Source organism: Carettochelys insculpta, chromosome 7 (assembly GCF_033958435.1).
Source record: "Carettochelys insculpta isolate YL-2023 chromosome 7, ASM3395843v1, whole genome shotgun sequence".
In the NCBI taxonomy this organism is placed as follows: Eukaryota; Metazoa; Chordata; order Testudines; family Carettochelyidae; genus Carettochelys; species Carettochelys insculpta.
In genome coordinates, this window is record NC_134143.1 from 74,450,247 (window position 1) to 74,465,962 (window position 15,716).

General features: G+C 63.8%; 1 protein-coding gene across 2 annotated transcripts in view; it reads right to left on the reverse strand.

Moving 5' to 3' along the window:
• LDB1 (LIM domain binding 1) overlaps positions 1-4,636 on the reverse strand; it is a 45,718-nt gene extending 41,082 nt beyond the window's left edge. The window contains exon 1 of one of the 2 annotated variants that reach the window (XM_074999319.1): positions 4,453-4,636. In XM_074999319.1, the coding sequence (XP_074855420.1) occupies positions 4,453-4,477 (25 nt within the window). In that variant the 5' untranslated portion in view covers positions 4,478-4,636. The remainder of the gene's footprint in view (positions 1-4,452) is intronic. The other variant, XM_074999318.1, reaches the window with a different exon arrangement.
• Between the last annotated feature and the right edge of the window lie 11,080 nt (positions 4,637-15,716).

Consider the following 15,716-nt stretch of genomic DNA (forward strand, 5'->3'; position numbering starts at 1 on the left):
CCCGAAACCGCCCCAGCTCTCCCCCCTCAGGGGCGCCCCCCAGCTCCCCCAAACCGCCCCAGCTCCCCTCCCTCAGGGACGCCCCCCAGCTCCCCCAAACGGCCCCAGCTCCCCTCCTCGGGGACGCCCCCCAGCTCCCCCAAACCACCCCAGCTCCCCCCCCTCGGGGACACCCCCCAGCTCCCCCAAACCGCCCCAACTCTCCCCTCCCTCGGGACACCCCCCAGCTCCCCCAAACGGCCCCAGCTCCCCTCCCTCGGGGACACCCCCCAGCTCCCCCAAACGGCCCCAGCTCCCCTCCCTCGGGGACACCCCCCAGCTCCCCGAAACCGCCCCAGCTCCCCCCCCTCGGGGACGCCCCCCAGCTCCCCGAAACCGCCCCAGCTCCCCCCCCTCGGGGACGCCCCCAGCTCCCCGAAACCGCCCCAGCTCCCCCCCCTCGGGGACGCCCCCCAGCTCCCCGAAACCGCCCCAGCTCCCCCCCCTCGGGGACGCCCCCCAGCTCCCCCAAACCGCCCCAGCTCCCCTCCCTCGGGACACCCCCCAGCTCCCCGAAACCGCCCCAGCTCCCCCCCTCGGGGACACCCCCCAGCTCCCCCAAACGGCCCCAGCTCCCCCCCCTCGGGGACACCCCCAACTCCCCGAAACCGCCCCAGTTCTCCCCCCCTCGGGGACGCCCCCCAGCTCTCCCCCCCTTGGGGACATCCCCCAGCTCCCCCAAACCGCCCCAGCTCCCCTTCCTCAGGGACACCCTCCTGCTCCCCCAAACTGCCCCAGCTCCCCTCCCTCAGAGACACCCCCGCTTCTGGTTTGCCGTGGTAGGAGGAGGAGGTCAGACGAGATGCTGAGGAACACGCTGAGTGTAACTGGTACTGGCTAACCGAGGAGCGCCAAGTGCAGAGGAAAGATGGTTTAGTGGTTAGAGCACAAGCCCCCCCCAGCCAGAACACCTGGGTTCTCCCCCGGCTCCGCTACTTCCCCCCGCCCCCACAAAACCCCGGACAAGTCACTTCCCCTCTGCAAATGGAGGCCAACACTGCTCCCCGCCTCCTGGCAGCCAAGGGAGATCCTGGCCCCCCAGAGAGGTGCAGAGGGGAGCTGAGCGCTGCCCCCCCAGCCCTGTGACTCAGTTACCATGGGACAAACCCTGCCAGCGCTATGGAAACTGCCGCCCCCAGGGTCAGGGCTCAGCGCTCCTGGCAGCTGAGAGCCCCCCCCCGCACAGGCACAGATCCGCGGTCAGCACCGAGCAGGGCCCCAGGCAGGGCAGGAATGCAAACAAGACGGCGGGGGGGGGGGCAGTGCCGCCTCTCAGGCCAAGTTCCCCTCCCACGCCAGGCGGCAGGGGACACCCTCACCCCACTGCAAGAAACGGGCCAGCAGCAGGAGAGCCCCAGCCCCAGCAGGCACACAGCTCTGATGCCCCTGCTCCACAAAGCAGCCTCCCCTGCCTCAGGAGAATCCCCACCCCCGTTAGCTGTAGAGGGTCTATGACCCTCGTGCTGCCCCACCTGTGCCATCCCACCACGGGAGGGGGCAGAGCAAAGCGAGGCGGCTCTGGAGCAGACCTCACCCGCGGGGCGGGGGGGCTGCCCCCACTCTCCCTTTCTTACGCCCGGCGACGCGTGGGGTGCAACGCAGGGGAGGCTCCTCGGGGGCAGCGGCGCGGCAGAGACCCGCCCCCCCCAGCCGGAGGCTCCTTCCCGCTAGCACCGCCGCCCCAGCGGCTCGTTAAAGGCTGGTGGCTGGCAGGCGGCCAGAGGCAGAGGTTGTTTGTTCTCTGTTCCCATAAACAGCCCAGGCGGGGCGGGGCGGGGCGGGGTGGGGGGCGCGGCTGGCTGCTGGGGGGGGGAGACGGGGAGTGGCACATGGGGCACCACTCGCCACGGTTGCCCTCCCGGCTCAGGGCACGGCTGGCGGGGCTCTGGCAGCCCGGGCGCGGGGACCCCATGGGGCGCTGCATGGCCGGGGGCGGCGGGCCATGCCCAGCTCCCGCGCGCGTACGGCCCCGCCAGCCCCACGCTGCCCAGGGCACGGCCCTGCAGGCTGCAGCAGGGGCGCGGCGGGCGCTGCCCGGGGGGCGAGGGGGTGCCCGGGGGGGGGCTGGCCCTTTAAGGCTGGCGGGCTGGCAGGGAGGCTCACGTGACTTTCTGCTCGAGGAAGCAGGGCTCCGGCTCTGGCAGCTTCCACTGAGCTGGGGGGAGGGGCCGCCTGGAGCCAGCGGGGGAGGGGCAGCTGGGGCGGGCGGCACAGACCCCCCCCCACCCCCACCCGGGGGAGCCGGGCACCGGGATGGCACAGCGCCCTGGTGGGGTGGGGGTGGGGGTGGGGGCTGTGCCAGGGCTCTGGCACCCCCCAAGTGCGCCCCCTTGTGGGCCCTGCCTGGCTCCAGCTGCCCCAGGCAGTCGCATGGGCGCACACGCCCCCCCCCCCGGCCCCCGGGGACTCAGCTGCCCCCCCCCCACTGCAGAGGTGCCCGGGCCCCCGACGAGGGGAGAGGTGCTACCCTCACCCTCCCCGCAAGGCAGCGCAGGCCTGCCAGTCCCCTGCACAGGTGGGGAAACTGAGGCACGAGACGGCACCATGCTCAAGGTCACACAAGGAACCTGTAAGAGAGCAGGGACCGCCCACGCCCCCAGGCCGCACCGACAGCCCCTGCTGGGGCCTCCACAGGCAGGGGAAGGGCAGCCCTGGGAAGGGCTGAGCCCCACAGCCAGCCACAGAGCCCTGCCAAAGGCTCCTCAGACGGGTTTCACGCAGGCCTGGGGCCACCGACTGCCGCCCCATGCCGGGAAGCGCTCCCCACCCGGTGGCTGGGGCATGCTGGGCTTAGGGGAGAAGGGGACTGTCCCAGATCTATCCCACACCACTCCCACCACCGGCCACCAGCCCACGCCCCATCTCCCCCCCACCCAGCTGCTTCCCGCTTGTTCCACCAGCCAGACCCCAAAGAGCGCCCTCTCCCCAAGCCTCCTCTGCCCTGCAGGTTGGCAAACAGCCACAGCCCAGCCTGACCTGGCCTGGCCTGGCCCACCCAGCCAGCTGGGCAAAGGGAGGAAGAGGGAAGGATCAACACCTCACTGGCTCCCCAGCACCCCACTCACCTGCCCCAGCACTGCCCACATCTCCAGAGACTCCTCCCACGCCCCAAGGCCGGGCCTTCCCCGGCACACGTCTGGGGGGCACCAAGGCCAGCTGGTAGGAGAGCTGCTCTGTGCATGGAGCCCCGCTTTGGCTGGGCACCTTCCCTGCAGGCCAGACTCCTCAGCTGGAAAAGGGGGGGCCAGAGCCTGGCTGGGACAAGGCTGAGGACTTGTCACTTCATCACACTTCTCCCCACACACTCAGCCAGAGGCCCCCTGCCCACAGGCTGTGCCCTGGCCCTAGCCGGGCAGCCCCTCTGAGCCATTCCAGGGACTGCCGGGGCTCTGGCCAGACCCCAAACAGCCAGGGAGTTACAACCAGTTCCTGTCCGGCTCAGAGCTGGTGGGTGTCCCCAGCTCTGCCCCGGGACAAACTCTGCCAGGACCGTCAGTGCCAGAGCCCCGCACCAGGCCGTGCAGGGAGCACCCCCGCCCCACTCCCATCAGTGCCAGAGCTCCCCGCCCCATGCCTCTCAGTGCCAGAGCCCCTCACCAGGCTGTTCAGGGGGCACCCCCGCCCCACGCCCGTCAGTGCCAGAGCCCCTCACCAGGCTGTTCAGGGGGGCACCCCCGCCCCACTGCCGACAGTGCCAGAGTCCTGCACCAGGCCGTGCAGGGGGGCACCCCCGCCCCACTGCCGACAGTGCCAGAGTCCTGCAGCAGGCCTGTCAGTGCCAGAGCCCCTCACCAGGCTGTTCAGGGGGCACCCCCGCCCCACCCCCGTCAGTGCCAGAGCCCCGCACCAGGCCGTGCAGGGGGCACCCCCGCCCCACCCCCGTCAGTGCCAGAACCCCGCACCAGGCTGTTCAGGGGGCACCCCCGCCCCACGCCCGTCAGTACCAAAGCCCCGCACCAGGCTGTGCAGGGGGGCACCCCCGCCCCACTGCCGACAGTGCCAGAGCCCCGCACCAGGCTGTTCAGGGGGCACCCCCGCCCCACGCCCGTCAGTACCAAAGCCCCGCACCAGGCTGTGCAGGGGGGCACCCCCGCCCCACGCCCGTCAGTACCAAAGCCCCGCACCAGGCTGTTCAGGGGGGCACCCCCGCCCCACGCCCGTCAGTACCAAAGCCCCGCACCAGGCTGTGCAGGGGGGCACCCCCGCCCCACTGCCGACAGTGCCAGAGTCCTGCACCAGGCTGTTCAGGGGGGCACCCCCACCCCACGCCCGTCAGTGCCAGAGCCCCGCACCAGGCCGTGCAGGGGGCACCCCCGCCCCGGCCCACTCGATACAACCAGCGCCCGTGGGCCCGCGCCCCCTACTCGGCGCGCAGCCCAGCCCCCCAGCGCGCCCCGCGCCGCAGCCACTCACCGGGGCAGGCGCACCCCACTGACATCTTCACATGCCCGGCCGGCCGGGCCCCACGCGCCGCCCCGGGCACTCACGGGCGCGTGACGCAGCGCGGAAAAAACCAGCCCAGCGCTGAGCGCTCGGACATGGTGATTGTGCAGCTGCGCGCGCGCGTGTGCGTGCGTGTGAGTGAGAGCACGTGCGCGTGCGTGCGTGTGAGTTAGTGCGGGCGCGTGCGGGCGCGCCTGGGGCCGGGCACTGCGTGTGTGCGCTACGTGCGGCTGGCGGGTGGGTGCGCGCGCGCGGGGGGCCGCGCATGTGCGTGCGCACGACCCGCTGTGTGTGAACGCGTGGCCGTGTATGTGTGCGCGCGCCGCGTGCATGCGTGCGTGCGCGCGCGCGCACTTCCCTCCCCCGGCCCCCCCCCCCCCCGGCCGCTCGCCAGCCCCCACGCACGGGCGGCGAGGACCCCGGGGCTGTCTGGCGTGGGCAGCCCACCCCGGCGGGGGGAGGGGGCTTAACCGACCCCCCCCGGGGCCTGGACCGAACTGAGCCCACGCGGGGGCTGGGCCCCACTGAAGCTCGGGGCTCCCCGGCCCAGATTTGCCGGCTGTAACCTGAGCCGGCTAGAGGGGGCGGCGGCCACCGGGGGCTGCACCCTGCTGCGGGGGTAGCAGGACCCGAGAGCCGGGCACAGAGGTGGGGGGCCGGGCAGCAGAGAAGGCCCTGGGGATCCCGCTCTGCTTTTTGTTCCCCAGGGGCTCACTGGCCCTGGCTGCCCTACCAGAGTAGCTCCCCAGCCTTCCAAAGGCCACCTCCACCCAGCCAGCTGGGTCCCTGCGCCCAGGTCAGAGCCCGGCCCGGGTCCCTGCACCCCACTGGGAAGCCTGGGTGCAGCACCCCAGGGTGGGAAATGGGGCCTAAGAGAGAAGTGCCATCCCGGGGAGCTCCAAGATGCAGCTTTGGCTTTCCAGATGGGGGCTGCCCCCCAGGCCCTATCCTGGCCCCTAGACCACAGTACCCACAGCAGTCCAGTGGCATGGAAACCAGCTTTGGGATTGCTCCCCAGCGCAGCAGGAACCTGATAGGAGCCAAGCAGGGAGCCCCATGGAAGCCCTGGGTCCATCTCCCTGAGCAGACGGATGCAGGAGCAGGCAGAGGACAGGCAGACAGATGCGCTAAGGGGAGAGGACAGACAGCCATGGGGAAGGCAGCCACTGGGGAGAATGTTGTAGGCCTGTGGCAATTCTCAGCACCACGACTGGGGCTGCCTCAGTGTCTCCCAAGTATTGCTGAGCCCTGTAGCCCCCGCCCCGCTAAGGGGGGCAGCCAGCAGGGCTCTGCTCCCTGCTGCCAGCCCCAGGGCAGCGCCTGGTGCAAGGCTCTCACCCTCTGCAACTGCCTCCACTGGGATAAACTGGGGCCCTGGGTCACATGCCTAGCACTGCCAGGCCATGGCCCTGGGCCCAGCTGCTACCAGAGACTCTCACACAGGAAGTGGGAGGACCTGGGGCCTGCACAGGGCTATTTCACTGCTCGCCCTTCCCTGCCACTGCTGAACCACTTCCTCTGCTTGCACCAGGCCAGGCTAGCCCTCTCCTCGCCCAGATGTGCAGGCGTGGGCAGGAGGGGAGTTTGAGCTAACCCCCACCCCCCGTGGCAGCCAAAGTAGGCAGTGGAGCTGGTGCCCAGGTGCCAGCTCTGTCCTCCTGCTGCCTTCCCTCCCTGCACATAGGGCACCTGTGCCAACTCTGATCTCCATAGCTAGGTGTTGCCAGGCCCAGGACTGAATCTGCTACAGGCCATCAGCCCAGCATCCGCTGGCACAGGGCTGGCACCAGCTGCTCCAGAGGATGGTTTCAGATGCAATATCCAGTCCCTGGGACAGTTTTGCGCCCAGTAAGGGGCTGACTCCCACTCTGGGACTGGCATGTTTGTGGCCCTTCTGCATCTCCCCCGACTTCCCATGGGCCATGCACTTACCAGTCACCAAAACGACTGGTGCTTTCTGGAAACCGGCCCCGTAGCTCCCTGCCACAGGGAGTTCTGCACACTAACGGGCAGGGCCTTTTTCGTAAAATAAGGAGGAGCCAGTACTCAGCCGGTTTCTGCCCCCCGCCCCAGCCAGTCCCATGGCTGGCGTGCCAGTGTTCAGTACTGGCACAAAAAAGCCCTGCTAATGGGGAACTGAACCCGACCCTTCCTCGTCTCGGCTGTCAGCCTTTCACCCTACCACGGCCTGGAGCAGACCCTAACCCAGCCACCTTGAAGGGCAAGGGACCCTGGCTCAGCCCTATGGAGCAGGAAGGGGCCAATAGCTCTTCCCCAGCCTGAGCAGTTCTGGCCACTGGCCCCCTGACCCTCCTCTGCCAGACACAAGAACCAGACAACATGGAGATGCTCACCTTCGCCCCTGCACCCCACTCACCAGCCCTGCAGCCACAGCCCCCCTCGCTGTGAGAAAGGAGAGTGAGAGTGGAGCTGACCGGGGGCAGTGTGCACGGGGTGGCTGTGTGTGCAAGGGTGGATGCACGAGGAGGGGCGTGAGAGAGGAGAGTAGAGCTGACCGGTGGGCAGTGTGCACAGGGTGGCTGTGTGTGCAAGGGTGAATGCACGAGGAGGGGCGTGAGAGAGGAGAGTGGAGCTGACCAGTGGGCAGCGTGCACGGGGTGGCTGTGTGTGCAAGGGTGGATGCACGAGGAGGGGCGTGAGAGAGGAGAGTGCAGCTGACCGGTGGGCAGCGTGCACGGGGTGGCTGTGTGTGCAAGGGTGGATGCACGAGGAGGGGCGTGAGAGAGGAGAGTGCAGCTGACCGGTGGGCAGCGTGCACGGGGTGGCTGTGTGTGCAAGGGTGGATGCACGAGGAGGGGCGTGAGAGAGGAGAGTGCAGCTGACCGGTGGGCAGCGTGCACGGGGCGACGTCAGCTGTTGCGTCCCACCCCAGTCTCCCAGTCTTCTGGCACAACCCCCTGCCATCCCCTGGGGCTGCCTGGCAAAGGGCCCGCTCCCCGGCTGGGCCAGCATCACGAGCTGCACATGGGCTCAGCCTGGCACGAGGGGGCTGCTGCTCCTGGCCCGCCCTGCCCTGCCCTGCCCCAGCACTGCTCCCAGACTCCAGCAAGACGAGGGGTGGGGACTAGAGGGGTTTCGCTGCCCCCTGCCATTGCCCAGAGAAGGCCCAGGGCAGCATCAGGCCCGCAGCAGGCTGCTGCTAGGACGCAGAAGGGCCCGAGGCCAAAGCCCGGCCCCAGGAATTGGGCCCCGCTAAGGCGCCCACAGCGTGTGCATGCCAAGGCAGCTGGAGCCCTTTGGGGGGCTGCACGACGAAGCGCCCAGCTGCCCCTGGCTCTGCATTGCTCTCACCTCACAGGCAGGGGCCCTTCAGCCCCCCTCCTCCCGGCCACGGCCAGCGCCTGCCCTGTGCCTGTAGCTGCTGCCCTCACTGCCGCCAAGGCAGGCCCGGGGGTACAGCCCATCCCTGTGCCAGCTCCGCTGGGGGCTCTGGGGTGAGGTGCTGCCATTCGCAGGGCACACACAAGACACTTCCCCAGCAGCCTCGGCAGTACCCTGGCAGAGCACAGCTAGCCTGAGAATGAGCGTCGTCCACCCCCTCAGGCACACAAGCCCACCTGACTCTCCCACGTGTGCGGCTCTCAGGCAGGGCAGACAGACACCTGCCGCGTTCTCACCGGGTTTGTCTTGCTGTTGCTCAGCCCGCCCCGAGGAAACGCCGCAGCAGCTCCAGTGGGCAGCCCCAGTTTCAAAAGAGCCCAAGAAACCCAGGCGGATTCACTTAACGTCCCGGCAAAGGACTGTCAGACGAGACAGAAGTCCCACTTCTTAACCAGCCATTGCCCACCGGACTTGAGAGCGTGGAGGATGGACCAGAGGCCGAAGGGGGAGACCAACCAACAGGACCTGATCTGGTACTACTGTGAGCAGAAGGGCCATCAGCAGGCCCAGTGCCCCAAGTTCCCAGACAGGCTGAGCACAGAGAGGCCTTGTGGGGGTAACTGCGTAGGCTCCCAGCTGCAGGCAGGGCCAGCTGCCCAGGCAGGAGGGGCTGGCAGTTTGCTCTCATCTTGGGAGGAGGTGGATCCCAGGCAAGCTCCTCTGGGGGCCCAGATGCACTGGTCGCGGGTGCAGGGCTGCTTCTGAGGAGCAAGTGCCTCACACCCCGGCAGGTGGATGGGAGAAAGGTCACGGAGTTCTGAGATGTGGGCGCGGATGTGACGCTGGCCCAGCCCCGTGTGGTGGCACCAGACTGGGTGAGGCCAAAGCCCACCCCTGACATGGCTGCATCACATGGAAGGAGCCAACGCCAAGCTCCTGCGGTGGAACCTGCTCCTGCAGGACCACAGCCTGGAGGTGGCCCACGTCCGGGGGAACAACAATATCACAGCCGTTGCCCTGTCATGCAGGGAGGGCCCCGAACTTCCCCAGTCAGTGGCTAAGTGACCCCGCTCAGCTCGGTCTGGAAGGGGGGAGACGTGAGGAAGGCGGGGGGATTTCATCCCCCGGTAGCTGCCATGTGTTTTCCCGCTCCCTGCAGTTTCTCCAAGTTTCACTAGGCAGCACCAGCACATCTGGTAACATGAGCTCAGAGGTGACACCTTTGTTCCCTGGGAAACAGGACAAAGCGGGTAGATGAGGCTTGGCCAGTTTGACTTGGAACTGGGAGTTGGAAGGTGTTAGCCTGGGCTGGGGGAGAGAGACAAAGTGGGGCCAAGGTCCAGGCTGGGGGGCCCCCTCAGGACCTCCTCTCCCCAGAATGGTTGAACGGTTTCTGGTTGCTGCACTGACACCTCTGTACGATACTATGTCCCTGTCACCTAATCAATGCTCTGCTCTCCCTGCTGAGTAAGTCACTCCTGCCTGCAGAAGGGGTGCAGGGCTTGGGGACCCCCACACTCCATGACAGGGGCCCACAGGCTGTTCTGCCATGGGACCCAAAACTGCTGTTGCCGGGCCTGGGTGCATGCTCACATCCCCATAAACAACTCTGTGCCCCTGTCACCCAGGGGAACGCTCCTGAGAGCATCTATTCAGGGCCAGTCCCGCAGACACAGTGCTGCTTACAGCCCCTGACTGGGAATCCTGCAGCATAAGGCACAAACTAGTCACTTCTGTTCAGTGTCCTGGCCAGCAAGAAGTCACACAAGCGATTCCCTCTGACACTTGTTCTCCTGTGCCACAACCAGCACCACTCCTTGTATGGACGAGAGGTTCTGAAAACCAACCTCACCAAATAAAAAGGTTCTTCTGATCCCACGTTCCCAGGTCAGTTTATAACTTAGAATCTTACCCAAGCAGCACGCTGGGCCAGTCCTTCAGAATCTACAATCTAAAGGGCTGGTTGCAAAAGGGAAGCAAAGGGGAGTGTTAAGATTACCCTACAAAAATTAAGGGAATCAAATACACCAGCTGGATGGGTCGTGGTTCAGGCATGTGGCAGAGTTGCAATAATCCGCTGGCTGAAGTCGAGTCCCTGGAGCTCACCCCCAGCGGGGACGGGCCGTCCAGTCCTTCTTCAGAGCTTCACTTCTAGCGACGCTCCTCCAGGGGAGAAGGCGGATTGGAGACAGAGCGGCAGGACCTCCAGGGCCCTCTGTACCCTGGGCCGCGGGGAAGAATCCCATCGCTCGCTGCCTGAGAGCGCAGCTGCCAGCTGGAGGTCAGAGCCACCTGGGCCGGTCCCCTGTCCATGCCTGGCTCGTGTCTCTGCAGGCAGGCGCCAGGGCCCTCACCCCAGAGGGAGGGTTTGCAGGAAAGTCCCTTCGGTGCAGCTGGTGCCTCCCAGGCCGCGTTGTCCGTTGAATGTTCCTCGCTGGGCCGAGCGCCCTGAGCAGCCCTTCCCGGGCACGCTGCCTGAGCTGGTATCTGAAATTCTAGTGCAGAGCCAAGGCTCAGAACTTTAAATACAAAATTGACACAGGCACCCAAGTAGTATAACCCTCACCAGTGAGCTGTCAGCTCTCCAGAGCTCCCCCAGCCCGACTGCTACGTGATTTGGTGCTAACATAGGACGGTGGTTGCAATAATGAGCTGAAAAGACATATCACAACCAATATGACAGCCCCTACCCCCGGCTCCCTGCTCCAAGCTCTGCTCTCCCATCCTGGCACAAGGCTTCTAGCTCCAGTTCCTCGCTCCCAGCCCCATGCTCCCAGCCCCAGCTCCATGCTCTGCTCCCCCTAACCCCACCTCTGCTCTCACCTCCCCCATGCTCAGTCCTGCTCACCCACATGGCACAGGGCTCCCGCTCTGCAGACTCAAGAACTCCCCCATGCACTCTCTCAAGCTTGCTGGGGGATCCCAGGCCAGACCCTGCAGAGAGCTACAGCTGGAACTGGCATGGCTCCTGCCCAGGAGTCCTGGCTCTTGGTGCTGTTTGTGCCAATGCACCTCAGACTGCTCCTCCCGCTGGCCGATTCCTCACCCATCTGCATTGCAGGCAAGACAAGGCAGCGCGTGCTGGGCCATTGGAAGGGGAGAGGAGACAAAATCATCCCAGGCCACAGACGGAAGGAGGAGCCCAAGGCCCATGGCTGAGCGCTGTGTCCATGGGAAAGGAAGACGAGGGGGCCCAGGGACAGCAGCGGAAGAGAGATGAACAGCATCGAGGCAAAACTGGCAAATAATCCAGAGCTGCTCCAGACAGGTAAGTCCAAAGCAGGCTGCAAAGAGCTACCAAGGGACCTCGCGGCAGGGTCAAAGGGGCAGCAAAGCGGTGGATGAAATTCAGTGTTGCTAAACACGAAGTGATGCGTGTTGGAATCTCAGCAATACATACAAAGGTACCCCAGATAGTTCTCAGAAACGTCCACCCGATGTGCAGTGGCAGGCTGTGATGGGGTTCAGGGTTCCCAGGCGCTACACCCCGGCTGCAGCCAGGAGGGACTCTCGCTCAGCAGGTAGAATAAGGAGTTTATTAGGCGACAGAGCCCAGCTCAGCACAGAGGTGTCAGTACAGCCGGCAGAGACAGTCATTCCAACCCGTCCTGGGGAGAGGAGCCTGAGGGGTGCCCCTCTGGGGTGTAGCTTCCCTCCTCGCCAGGCTGGCTGGTCCCCACTCTCTCTCTCCCCCAGCTCGTAACTGCCGCCTCCAATTCAAACCCCGCTCAGCTCCTCCCTGCTCTGTGTTCAGGGCAGAGGTGTTACCTGCCAGCCTAGGTTACAGCCCCAGAGGGTCATCCTTAGCTGCTGGGAGCGGCTCCGCCTGTCACACACACACACATCCAGCCTGACTCACACACACACCCCTCCACCACCACTCCATCACACAGTCTAAAGAGAGAACAGAACTTTGTGACTTTTGTTAACAAGCAACGGATAACCAGCCAGAAAATAGCATTTTGCCTTGAATACTGTGTGCAGATGTGGTCGTCCCATCTCAAAAAGATACACTGGCATTGAAAAAGGTCCAGAAAAGGGCAACCAAAATGGTTAGGGGAACGGAAACAGCTGCCATAGAAGGAGAGATGAATAAAACTGGGACAGTTCAGCTTGGAAAAGAGATGATTAAGTGGGGTATGACAAAGGTCTATAAAAACTGATGTGGAGAAAGCAAGTAAGAAAGTTATTTATTCCTTCCATAACAAATGAACAGGGGTCACCCAATGAAATGAACAGGTATCAGGTTTAAAGAAAGAAAGAAAAGGAAGTATTTCTTCATACAATTCTGTCAACCTGTGGAACTCCCTGCCAGAGCATGCTGTGCAGGCCAGAGCTTTAACAAGGTTCAAAAGAGCTACAGGTCCATCAATGACATTAGCCAGGATAAAAACAAAAAAGCAGCCCAGTAGCGCTTTAAAGGCTAACAGAATAATGTATTACGTGATGAGCCTTCGTGGCACAGACCCCCTTCTTCAGACCACCATCAGACCAGACCAGACTCAATATTTACGCAGAAGAAGGTGCTACAGATGTCAAAATGCATATTCATAAGATTGCTCTTCCGGATTATGCATATGCATGAGCCGGCTAGCTGGTGTCAATATGCATAGGAGAGAGGATGCTATAATGGCAGGCATCTTGCACAGGGATCCCGGGGCACCGATCGTATTGATGGCTATTTGCGTATTACAATAAAGGTGGCGGTTTGCCTTTTCCCCCTGAAAAGACCCCGTGCTGTCCTGTTCAGTGCAACAGCTGACAGGTCGCCCTGAGGGTGCCCCAGCCTCCGTATGCCAGCAGCTGGTAACGGATCAATGGGTGATTCCCTGTTCGGTTAATTCCCTCAGGGGCACCTGGCAACGGCCACTGTGGGTAGACGGGATCCAGGGAGAGACGGACCTTTGGCCTGATCCGGTCTGGCTGCTCTGATGTCTCCCTTGGAAGACAGAAGCCACGGGCAGATCATGGGGCTCTCCAGAACAAGCAGTCAAGTCTGGCCTGGGTTAGCAGTGGCCAAAAGTAGCTGCTCTCCAGGCAGCAGGGAGAAGTGACTGCTGGGGCTGCAGGCAGTGCCATTTCTGTACGGGGCAAGAGACCCAGCCCGTCAGCATGCCTGGCCTGCAGAGGGTGGCACCAAGCAGGGTGAGGTGCTGCTCTAGTAAAACCCAGGGGCAAGGGATGGGTGCCCTGGTGTGGGCAGGGGGGCTGGGGAGGGCAAGGAATGGGTGCCCTGGTGTGGACGGGGGGCCAGGGAAGGCAAGGAACGGGTGCCCCAGGAGCAGACAGGCAGGAAGGAATGGACACAGGCAGGTGCAAATGCACCAGCAGAGCCTTGGCAGGGGAGCCGGGCTTCGAAGCAGCCAGGTGAGCTTGTGTGAGAGGGTCACAGCACCCAGCAGGCCAGGGAGTGGTGTATGTGTGTGTGTCACAGCACCCCTGCCTGGGTGTGGCGGGTGTGCTATGCCCCGCCCCAGCAGGCTGGCAGGCATTTGCACACTAATTTGGGGGGGGGACACACAGAAGCACCACCTACCTGCAGCTCTGGGGAGACACAGTGAAGGGGTGGGCAGCCACAGCCTGATCCCAGTGGGCGAGTTCTCTCTGTGGCAGCCTCCCCTTGCCTCGACCCTGGCTAGGCAGACCCCATAGCAGGGGCAGTGGCGTTGGCTCCCTCGGGTGGGCTCTGCCGCGGCTCCAGCCCTCCCAGCTGCCCTGCTCTGGGGAAGCAGAGTCCTGCCGTTAATGCACAGGTCCTGGTTCAACTCTCAGCTCTGCCACAGGCTTGCCACGCAGCACAATCCCCATGCCACACATCAGTGGGCCCCTGTGAAATTGGAGTGAAGATGTGTGATGCCACACATAAACCATGCCTCGGTTTACCCACCCGTGAAACGGAAGCGGGCATACAGGGTCCAAGTCTCGCTGCCATAAAGGAGGGTGCTGAGGATGCAGGCTCTGTAGACTTGCATTTTGGTGTGAGTGTACAGCTTGTTGTGATTCCACACTCTCTTGCTGAGTCTGGACAGAGTTGTGGCCGCTTTTCCGATCCTCCTATTTAGCTCAGTGTCCAACGACAGAGTGTCAGTGATGGTGGACCCGAGGTAAACGAACTCGTGGACGACCTCTAACGTATAGTTGTCAATGCTGATTGATGGGGATTCAGCAACATCCTGACCGAGTACGTTTGTCTTCTTTAGGCTGATGGTAAGCCCAAAGTCCTTGCACGCTTTGCAGAACTGATCCAGCAGTTTTTGAAGCTGGTCTTCTGTGTGAGACACTACAGCAGCATCATCTGAGAACAGCATGTCTCTGATGAGGACTTCCCGCACCTTAGACTTAGCTTTCAGCCTTGCAAGGTTAAACAGTTTCCCATCAGATCTTGTGTGCAGCAAGATGCCCTCTGTTGAAGATCCAAAGGCATGCTTCAGGAGGAGTGCGAAGAAGATCCCGAACAATGTTGGAGCAAGCACGCATCCTTGTTTGACGCCGCTCCTGATTCTGAAAGCATCCGATAAAGCGCTGTCATATTGGATGGTTCCTCTCATGTTTTCGTGGAACGACTGGATCATCTTGAGTAACTGTGGAGGACAGCCTATCTTGTGGAGCAGTTCGAACAGACCATCCCTGCTGACCAAGTCAAAGGCCTTGGTCAGGTCAATGTATGCCCGCCAGGAAAAGAGGCTGAACGTCTTTCACTTGCGCTGCCTCAGGCGCATCCTTGGAATATCATGGAAGGACAGAGTGACCAACACCGCCATCCTCGAGCAAGCTGGAATCCCAACCATGCACACCCTCCTCAGGCAGTGTCGGCTCCGCTGGCTTAGCCACGTCCACAGATGAATGATGGAAGGATTCCAAAAGACATCCTGTATGGTGAGCTAGCCTCTGGCAAAGGACCTCCCGGACGCCCCCAGTTGCGCTACAAAGATGTCTGCAAGAGAGACCTCAGAGAAGTAGACATTGAGCTGGACAACTGGGAAGAACTAGCAGACGACCGCGGCAGATGGAGGCAGGGGTTACACAAGGGCCTTCAGAAGGGCGAGATGAGGATCGGACATCTAGCAGAGGAGAAGCGAGTGCACAGAAAGCACAATAAGGACTTGCCAGACACCCACCACATCTGCGAGAGATGCAGCAAGGACTGTCACTCTCGTGTGGGCCTTCACAGTCACAACAGACGCTGCAAATGAAGTCCTCAGTTGAAACTTTAAAGTCTATGCAGACTGAAGGATGCCTACTGGAACGGAAGCAATGACATGTGATACTACACTTGAATTGTGCCTCCGTTTATCCACCCATGAAACAGGAGCAATGACATGTGATGCCACACTGGAACCGTGCCTCAGTTTACCCACCCATGAAACGGCAGCAATGACAGGGCGTGAGCCAGCCGCTGATGGAGGGTGTGCAGCTGAGCTGGGGGCCCCAGCAACGGAGGTGCAAGAGGGACTGGGGAAGCGCTGAGAGGAGGGACAGGGGGGCGCTGAGGTCTGGGGGGTCGCTGAGGGGACCATTGCTGCCGAGCATTCGCCACTACTCGGCGCTAGGACCCGGCGCTGCGGGCGGGGCGGGGCGGGGAGGGACACGCCCGCGCGGGAGGGCGGAGCCCGGGAAGCGCGGGAAAGCCGTCTGCCGGTGACGTGGCAAGAGTCGGGCACCTCCCACTCCTGACGTCACCCCCGCCGGCTCGGAAGGGGCGGGGCTGCGCTGCCCGCGATAAAGATGGCGGCGAAGGCCCTCCCCGCGCGGCCCTGCAGCCCCGCCCGGTCTCCCAGTACGCCAGAGGCGGAGCCGGGGGTCCGGCTGCCCCCGGCCGCGCCCAGCCCGTCGCACACGGCCCCGTCCCCAGCAAGCGAATAGCCCCGGCGGCGGCCGGTGAGCTACGCGCC